This window comes from Cannabis sativa, chromosome 7 (genome assembly GCF_029168945.1).
Source record: "Cannabis sativa cultivar Pink pepper isolate KNU-18-1 chromosome 7, ASM2916894v1, whole genome shotgun sequence".
In the NCBI taxonomy this organism is placed as follows: Eukaryota; Viridiplantae; Streptophyta; class Magnoliopsida; order Rosales; family Cannabaceae; genus Cannabis; species Cannabis sativa.
In genome coordinates this window covers 10,395,308-10,406,045 of record NC_083607.1, presented here as the reverse complement: position 1 = coordinate 10,406,045, position 10,738 = coordinate 10,395,308, and the positions used below count along the sequence as shown (strand labels likewise).

The 10,738-nt window shown below is 31.1% G+C and overlaps 1 protein-coding gene across 1 annotated transcript; it reads right to left on the bottom strand.

Moving 5' to 3' along the window:
* Positions 1 to 858: 858 nt before the first annotated feature.
* Positions 859 to 1,762, bottom strand: LOC133039611 (protein AGENET DOMAIN (AGD)-CONTAINING P1-like). Its single transcript, XM_061118511.1, has one exon. It carries the CDS (start codon positions 1,760 to 1,762, stop codon positions 932 to 934), a length of 831 nt encoding a protein of 276 aa, XP_060974494.1. The 3' UTR covers positions 859 to 931.
* Positions 1,763 to 10,738: the final 8,976 nt, after the last annotated feature.

Here is a 10,738-nt window from a genome sequence, read left to right as displayed (position 1 = left end):
AGTCATGAGTCTCCACCTTATGTTTGAAACTCCATAGTGGAGGTATATAGCTCAAAATGAAAAGAAGTGTTACTCAAGGCCAACGCCAAGGAAAAATGAGAGCTAGATTTCTTCGTTTATATGGTTGTCATCGCTCCAATAGTCACAAAAATACATCTGTAAAGACAAATAAGGGAGGTGAGAAAATTAACATGAGTAAGGGGAGTGTTATGCCAAGGTGATCACTTCAGCCAAAATATAGGAAGATGATCACCCCGGCCCAAATAGATCAAGGGTGTCTCGAGAGGAATGACACCTTAAAATCTATTTTTTTAAGTTATATGACACTCAATACTTAATTATACAAATAATAATATGACACCGAGGAAGGCACTAGGCATCAATAGTACCTTTTAGCAATTCTCATGCACACACTATCATATATAAGAAAAATTAATATTATAATGTATAACATTTATTATTGGGAGTGGACAGTAAAAGCACTGAAACTTTTATTATTGGATAGAGAAAATTCGTATTTATTGTTAGAGTAAAATTTGAATTGAAATTGTATAGCTGAGTTGTAATTTTTGTGATTAATACAATTGTAGAGTGTAAAAGAAATGTTTGGATTGGATCAGTACTTTAATAAATAGAATTAATAATGGTGAATATTGGAATTAATAAATCACATTGTAAAATTGAGAAAAAGAAAACCAACAATTGTCCCATTAAAAAGGCTGATCCTCGTATATACTAAATAAATACATTATAATTATTGTAAATGCAGATATGTAAAGAGGCAAAATACACATATCATATGCTGATCCTCATTCGTTCATGCATGCATGCATTTTTGTCTATATATATATATATTATATGGTGCAAATTAATTAAATGAAAAAAAGGTTTGTTTTACATACAAAAGAATAATATATATGGTATTAATTAGTTAGTTGGAAGCAGTTTCTTCAATCCAGTGAGGGCGGAGATAAGAATATTTGAATGTGATGTGTTGATTGGTGTGTTTGAAGTAGACATTAAAACTGAAAGAAGAAGGTAAAACCTTTGAAATTTGACCCTCCCACCACTCATTATTGTACCATGCATCAACTTTCTGTGAGCACTTAAATTGGTAGAATTCATGTGGTGGAACCAAAAAAGGATCAGTAATTAGCTCATCATCATCATTATCATCATCATCATCATCATCATCATCATCATCATCATCATCATCATCATCATCATCATCATCAAGTTTGGAATTGGAACAGTAGTACTTCTCCATCTCCATTAATGGCTTCTCCATCTCCAATGGCTTATTCTCCTTCACCTTGTTTGGAAGAGGTGGGTTCCAACCCCGCCCAATATTATTCCACTCCCTATGAAGCCTCAAATTATAGTGTCGACATACCATTTGTCGAGTTGAGTCGTGCATTCGAACAGTGTACATCGACCACTCATTCATACTCTCAACAACACCACGGAACCACCTGTTCCGAAAGAAAAACTCCACATCATCGCCTGTCTTCAAAACACGTTGCTCGGCCGGCAACAATGGTGGCGCGGGCCTAACGTTGTCTGCATTCACCGTTTCCCTAAGGGGATGATCATGATCAGGAGACGATGAACGGATTCCGTACTCAACGTAGTACAGGATAACATTGCCCTTCATCTTCGCTGGAGAACGAATAACAGTCGCCGGAAAGTAAGGGCCGGTCGATGCATGGCCGGGTTGGTAAACCTCTACTCGATCTCCCACTTTCATATTGGAAGCCGCCATTAAATTAATTAATTCAAGATCCAAATATAACACACACGTACCAATTGCTTAATTAATTAATTTATCAACTTAATTTCACCAATTAGGGTTTGTTTGTTTTTTTTTAAGTGGAAATGAAATTAATGAGAGTGGGATTTGTGAGTGTCAACTCTCCAATTTATCACTTATTTATAGCTTCTCCATAATCCTACTTCTATTACTAATAGGCAATTATAGTACTCGATCAACTTCCTACTTCTTTTAGTAATAGGAAACTTTGTTGGTTGTGATTTATATTTCGAACAACATTTTATTATTTATATTCTGAATAAAAGGTACAAAAATTAAATAAATTATATTTTAAATATTATGAGGAAAAAATTGAAATAAAAAAGAGATTTTTCATTTTTACACTTCAAAACAATTTTTTTTTTTTTTTTTTGTATTTTTACGAAATTCTACATAGAAACCCCTATTGCAACTAGTACTGCAACTTAAATTGAACCAAAAAATCTTATAGAAATCTTTATTGCAACTAGCGCTGCAACCACTTTAGAAACCCAAACCGTAAATTTGAAAAAAAAAAAAAAGCTAAAAAAAAGTATATGGGGTAATTTCCCAATAAAAAATTATATGAAATTTTCTTAGAAAAAATAAAAAAAAAACAAATACACATGAGTTAGAAAAAATTATGAAAATAAAATTAAAATAACTATTGAAATTAATATAAAATAATGTGAGAAAAAAATTAAAAAAATACTAAGAGTAATTTTTAAAAATTATTTAAGTTTATATTTTTTTTAATAATTGGGTGTACTTATAATTTTATGAGGTGCAAATAGGACTCCGCTAAAGGAAATCACAAAAGGAGGTGAGGTGGCATTCTCGAAATTTTTTACTATATGTTATCTTTTTTCTTATTTTTTATATTTTTTATTTGTTTTTTAAAATTTGGTAATTTTACTCATTACACTACTACAAAACACTTTTTAGAGGTGGTTTTTAAGGCATTTCAGCGTCAATTTTTCCAAAATTCGCTACCAATACTCATCCAAGTGATGCTGTAAGGTCTAAAATAAACAACGCCATATACACCCATAACAACTGACGCCAAATATCTAATGATAATTTTTTTTTCAGTTTATTTAATTTATTTAAATTATATATATTTCACCAAAAAAAATTATATATTATATTATGGAGAAGGTTTCAATGGTTACATTAAATATGTAACCATCATTTTAAAATTAAATTTATTATAATTATTAATTAATTTTTCATAATTTATTATTAAATAAGGATCTTTTAGCAATTTTTTTTGCCCTTAAATATTAAAATTTTTATAGCAAAAATCTTTACAATTTAAAATTATACACATATAATTTTATAATTAAAATTTTATTATACTTATAACTTTAATTTAAAATTATTATACTTCATTATTTAGTTTTTTTATTTAAATATTTAAAAAATAAAAAATAAAATAGGTTGAATGTATTTTCTAAAAAAAATGGCTAAAATAAGACTTGTTAAATATTTAATTAATTATTTTAAGAAAATAATTAATTATAATTAATGGATTCTAAAAAAGAAAGTTTTACCTATTGGTAACCTGCTATTACAGGTAAAAAAGAAATGTAACCATGATGGTTAAAATAAAAATGTAACAATTGAGTAGTCACCCATTATATTATTTAATTTAAATTTAAATTAGATATTTATTTTTTTAAAAGGTAAATTAAATTAATATTTAAATTGATTTTATAATTGTCCAATATACCTAATTTCATTTCATAGATGTAATTAAATAAATTGTAATTAAATATTACACACATATTGTAAAATTAGTCCAAGTATTAACAAGTTAATAAATCTAGCTACAAGTTAACATAAAAAAAATAAGCTAGGGAAGAAAAATTCTTAGGCCTTTCAGCATCAATCGTCTAAGTCTTCGTGAATCACCGCCATCAACCGTTCTATCTACTATCGATGTACTGGTAATAAATTAGTTTTTGGATTGTATTCCTGCTTTTCTCCAAACTGAAAAAAAAAAAGGTAAAAATTTATATTATTTTTTGAGCTCGACACTGGCCTTGATAGTACTCAGTCAACTTCCTACTTCTTTTAGTAATAGGAAAATTTGTTGTTTGTGATTTATATTTCGAAGAACATTTTATTATTTATATTCTGAATAAAATGTACAATTAGTTGGCATCGAATCAAATGGTATGGAAAGTTCTAGAATCACAAAATTTGTAAAATCATGTGTTCCAACAAATCTTTTGATGGTGCAAATTTGAAGTCTGCTGTAATAGATTCAAAACCTATCGTTGCATAAGCTGTTTCTGCTGACGCAAAATCTCCAGGATTTGCAAAAAGCATAAGATCTGAGGTAAAAAGATCTGTTCCTACTTATCATTTTTGTGGTAGAAAAGGACATATCAGACCTAAATGTTTCACTTTGCAAAATATATTTAAAACAAATTATTTTGGTAATTTAGAAAAATCTCAAAAGAAACATAGAGGTTTAAAACAAAATGGATTAAGAAAAAGTGTCTAGCTGGTTTTTCTGATAAAAGTGTTGCATCTCAAATGTGGTATTTTGATAGTGGTTGCTCTAGACATATGACAGGTGACAAAGACCTTTTGATTAATATTCGGCTTATGCAGTGTGGGGAAGTCACTTTTGGCAATGGCTTAGCTGGAAAAGTTGTTGGTATGGGAACTCTCAATTTTGAAGGGTTACCCAGATTGAAAAATGTGATTGTTAGTTGAAGGGCTAAGGGCTAATTTACTTACCATTAGTCAAATTTGTGACCAAGGGTATTCTGTCTCATATGACAGTGTTCATTGCTATGTACTTAATGATGATGATCAATGCATTTTGTAAGGATTTTGATCCAATGATAATTGTTATACCCTAACTCTTGTGATCACTTGTCATTCAGCCATCAACAACTCTACAGATTTGTGGCATGCCAAACTCGGACATATTAATTATAAAAATCTAAACAAATTGTCAAATGCAGGTATTGTTCGAGGTCTACCCAAGCTTGGTAAAAAAAGTGTTGGTAAGTGTGAACCATGTCAATTTGGTAAACAATTAAAAATCACTCACAAACGTGGGTCTGATATCAATACCTCCAAAGTATTAGAATTGCTTCATATGGATCTTATGGGTCAAATTCAAGTTGAAAGTCTAAATGGTATAAGCGATATATTTTTGTGTGTATTTATATTAATATTATATCTATATATTATTCATATGATAAAAATTACAAATCAGATAGTGACATTTCTAATTTTTTTTTACTATTTATTTATTTTATAAAAGTTTTAGTAGTTTGTCTTTTCTTTGATAATTTTGTATATATTGAATAATATGTTTTCTTAGTAATTTTGTTTTGTAAAAATCTTACATTATTTATAAATTATGTGAGTTTATTAATATAATATTCCATGATTCACTTTAATTTGTCCAAACATTAGTATTATTTTCCTTCATTTTGTATACGTGATTAAATACTTTAATTTTTCACAATTAATTACAATTTTTTTTAGTTGTTTGCATTTAAATAAATATGTAAAAAAAAAACTTAGTTTTATATGTGTGTGTATATATATATGTACATTTGATTGTTTTTGCTAATAACATATAATTTTTTTTTTATTTTGTAATAATTTTCAATATACATCTTAATTAGTGTATGTATACATGTACAATTAATTGAATAACAACATGTCAATTGGAAGATGTGATGTTTGGCGGCAGCTTTTACACTTAGAATAACAAGCAAGAGGGTGATGATAGAATTTTTTCGAAAATAGATAGAATTCTAGCAAACCAAAAATGGCTTGAGTCTTATCCGAATGCTTCTGTACTGTTTTTAAATGAGGGTATATTCGACCACACTCCAGCTTTACTTACAATCTTTCCTTCTATACTTGTAGGAAAGAGGCCTTTTAAGTATTTCAGGATGTGGCAGAATCATCCCTTATTCAGGAGTAAAGTAGAAGAGATTTGGAAGAGGACTTTAAGTGGTACAAAAATGTATCACCTTGTCACTAAATTGAAGATGCTGAAGCCAATACTCAAGGAATTGAATAAGGAAGGCTTTTCGGATATATCTATAGCTGATTTCAAGGCAAATGAAGAGCTAAAAAAGGCACAAGATGAGTTACAAAAAGACCCACTGAATAGACAAATACAGTGGCAGGTGAAGGAAGCTAGAGAGAAATATGTGGCTGCTCATAAGGCTTACTGCTCCTTCATGAGTCAAAAAACAAAGCTAGCTTGGGTGAAAGATGGGGATATCAACTCTGCTCTTTTTCATAGCAGTATTAGAGATAGAAGAAGGCAAAATAATGTCTTTTCTATCATTAATTCTGCTGGAATAAGAGTTGAGGAACCGAAGGAAGTTGCTGATGCTTTTGTGGAATTTTATAAGATACTTCTCGGTTCCCAGATGGAAAATCGAATTCCTGTTAACAATCGTATAGTGGAGAAAGGGCCTAGAGTCACACAACAGCAAGCAGAATTTCTTGTGGCAAATTACACAGATGAAGAGGTCAAGCAAGCGGTGTTTAGCATACCTGGGATTAAAGCCCCTGGTCCGGATGGATTCAGCTCCTTCTTTTACCAAGACAACTGGGATTTAGTTGGGAGAGAAGTATGTGATGCAGTTCTATCATTTCTTCATTCGGGACAGCTTTTGAAAGAGATCAATTCCACCTTGTTGACTCTCATACCAAAGATCAAATGCCCCAACACTGTAAGTGAATTCCGACCAATAGCTTGCTGTAATGTTGTATACAAGATTGCTACAAAATTGATTTGTTCTAGATTAAAACTTATTCTGCCTGATCTGGTTGCTCAAAATCAAGGGGGATTTGTTAAGGGAAGAAGTATAGCTCATAATATCATGATTTGCCAGGACTTAATTAAAGCATTATAGGAGGCAATCTAATAGGCCTAATTGTATGATCAAGCTTGATCTACAAAAGGCCTATGATACAATGGAATGGGATTTTTTAGAGGAAATGTTGAATGCATTCAAATTTCCTACCCAGTTCATTTCACTAGTGATGAATTGCATTAGGACTCCAAGATTCTCAATCATGTTGAATGGGAACATTCATGGATTTTTTGAAGCAAAGAGGGGGTTGAGGCAAGGAGACCCCATGTCTCCTTTACTCTTTGTACTTGGTATGGAGTACTTAACCAGGATCATGGGGAAGGTGGGAGAGAAAGCAGAGTTTTCCTTTCATGATAGATGTAGATCTTTGAAGCTTAATCACCTATGCTTTGCGGATGATGTGCTTCTCTTTTGCAAAGGTGATTTTAAGAGCATTTATCTAATGCTACAAGGTCTAAAGCTGTTTTCGAATACCTCGGGGCTTCAACCGAATGTTCAAAAGTCAGCCTTCTATTGTAGTGGGATGGAAGAAACCGAGATCACAAGAGTTGCTCATATTTCAGGATTTTCCAAGCAAGCAATGCCTTTCAAATACTTGGGAATTCCAATATGTTATAAAAGAATATCTAAAGCTGATTGTCAACTGTTGGTGCAAAAAATGACAGCAAGGATCAAGCAATGGAGTACAAGGAACATTTCTTATGCAGGCAGAATGGTATTGATCAATTCTGTGCTCTTATCCTTTCATACTTATTGGAGCCAGATACTTGTGTTACCAAAGAAAGTCATCTCAGAAATAGAAAGCATATGTCGAAGCTTTCTATGGAAAGGGACTTGCTACTCAACAGGCCCTGGTAGTGTGGCATGGGAAACTCTCTGTAAACCAAAGAAAGCAGGAGGTTTAGGCTTCTTGAAGATCTCTGATTGGAATACAGCAGCTCTCATCAAACATGTATGGGCAATTGCTTCAAAGAAAGACAACCTATGGGTCAAATGGATTCATAATGTTTATATTAAGCATAAAAATTGGTGGGAATACAAGGGGAATTGCCAAGGGAGTTGGTATTGGAGGAAATTAGTAGAAATTAAAGAGAAGCTCAAGAACCGAATTGATACAACACAATTCAGCAAGCTGCAATATACCATAGCAGCTGGATACAGCACATTGCAGCAGCAGGAGCAAACTTGCCACTGGAGCAAAGAAGCTTGGGGGAGATTATATGTTCCTAAACATAGTTTTATGTTATGGATTGCAATGTTAGACAGGTTGAAAACAAAAGAAAGACTTCACAGGTTTCAATTGGTGAACGATGATGAGTGTGTGCTGTGCAGAACAACCACGGAAACATCTCAACATTTATTTTTTTCCTGCAATTTTTCACAGCAGGGACTTCAGCAGGTTAAGAGATGGCTGGGGTGGAACATGGTTTCCTCCTCCTTGAAGAACATTATTAGGTGGATTGAAAGAGCAAAAATAGGCAAATTCAAGAAAGCAGTATTTTCAGCAGCTATTGCGGGATTGGTTTACATGATTTGGAAGAGCGGAAATGAAAAAATATGGAATGATAAAATAGTTCCAGTCGACACAATTGTACAGCAACTTCAAATAGCAGTAAAGAATAGAATCACAAGTGTAAAGCCAAAGAAGATACAACAAAAAGATTTACAATGGTTTGATGCTTTGTAACTAATAGCAAGTAATTGAATCATCAGATGCTCTAGCAATTAATATATACTGTAAATAGATTTGAGGCCTTGCTATATCAGGTGCTCTTAGTTTGTACAATCGTTTTTAGTAATGCACTTCATGACTGATTTACCAAAAAAAAAATTTAATTGAATATATAATTAGAAAAAATGATAATTATTATTAGTTTGAAGTTAATAATTAAGAAATTAAATTTTTAAAATATATAATTTAAAAATTAGAATTATTAATTTTTCCAAATTAATATTTTGTATACATATTTATATAAAAAATTTCAATCACTAACATTATTATACAAATTCTCATTTTTCATTTTTTAAAAGTAGAAAATATTGTGTGGTCTCTTCTATTATAATTGTCTTACATTCACGTTTAGACTTTTGTTTACATGCGACACTTTCATTTTCCCGGTAATTTTGTTTGATTATAAAGACATGTAATTTTATTTAATTTCATAATTTTATTATATTCCTATAGATTTAAAAAGAGTACATTATGTTTCTAATTTTAAAAAAATTACTTTATTAATAATACACATATTAAAATATTATATTTTAAATTATATCACTTAATTATTACAAAATACAAAAAAAGAGTAAAATTGGCACACGACTTAATTCCCTAATATATTAATAACACTACTAGTAAATCGGGTTTTAGTGACACACATTGAGTAACTCTAAAGTGTATAGTGACACTTCAATGCGCGTCACTAATGAGGGTGACTGGAAAGATAATTTTCAGTGACACTTCACACGTGTCACTGAAACCTTTTGCATGTCACTATAGGCGTATAGAATCAGATTTTATCAGACTAAAAAGTTAACAGCCACACACATGAAGTGTCAGTATATATTTTTTTTTCTTTTTAATTAATAATTTTAGAGATATAGTGACACACAAGAAGTGCCACTATATCAAATATTTTTCTAAGAAAAATAATATTTAATTTAATTTAATACAGCTTTGTATTAAGAATTTAAATGTGTATAATTATCAATTTAAATTATAAATTATATAAATGCATTCATATTTTATTTAAGTAATATAAATATATATAAATAATGTTAATTCTATTTTTGGCATATTTAATTGACAAAAATATTTTATTATTTCCTATTAATTTCGGCTGGTATGTGCTTAATATGGTTTCCTATTTTGTGTATTCAAACTTGGAAGGAAAGTTGTCTAGCTTTCCTATTTTGGAAAAAATGTAAAAATGGTAAGTTTGGTTACCCATTTCTTTTTTATCTAACCAGCTGTATAATCTGATCCTGTGTTGAGTTTTCCATTTTCTCAGATCAGATTTCTTGAAGAGAAAGCCGGAGCTAAACTTTTCTTTTCTATAAAAGGAAAGTTGTAGTTACTGCCCACGATTATGTAGGTACAGAAACAGAAATTCCTGGACTGATTGAAGAATTATTTTAGGGAAGTTTCTAGTGGGTTGAGGTCTTGTTCAGACCGAATGTAAGCTGTCAATAAGATGTATATTCATTATAAATACATCTTATATCAGCTAGGTTTTGTATCTCTTTCATTCACTTTCAAATCTTAAGGAAAGAGTGTCTTAGTTATGTAGAGAAGAGTTGTTCGACTCTTACTCTGTTTATTTGTTGTTTGTATTGTCTTGAGTCTGTATTCAAGTCTACAACGAAGAAGAACATCAGTGCACCTTCGGGAGAAGGGTATTTACAAGCTTTCGGGAGATTGCTTTTGAAGTCTTGCATCGGGAGGATACAAGCACACCTTCGGGAGAAGGGTTTACAAGCTTTCGGGAGATTGCTTTTGAAGTCTTGCATCGGGATGATACAAGCACACAACCTTCGGGAGATGGTTGTATAGGCTTTCGGGAGATAGCATTTAAGCCTTGAATCGGGAGGATTCAAGCACTCTTCAAGGTGATCGAAGGGAGTTCGAGCACTTGGAGTTTTATCAAGATTCGGTTAGTAGGTGGAGTACATCAAGCTTGCGGCATACAATAAGAGGGAGTCTATTTATGCATAAGTCAATTACTTTGTATTTTTTATACCGATCTAATGAATCTTATCTCTGGGAGTGGCCTTGTGGACTAGTAACAATCTGAAAGGAATGTTGAAACCACGTTCAAAAATCTCGTGTGTTTTTACTTTTATGCACTGTTTGTTTTTCTGGGTTTCTCTGGAGTTACATAGTTGTTTTCTGTAACTACGGAAAAATTGTTTTCAGTACCAGTTTTATTATTTCGCATTTAATTAATCACTTAATTAAATAATTAAACTGGGAATATTAAAATATAGAATTTCAAATAATTTAATCAAAACAATAAACTATAAACTTTTTTTTAACTGAATCACTCATCAAAAAATATACATTAGGGGACAATGATTCAAATAT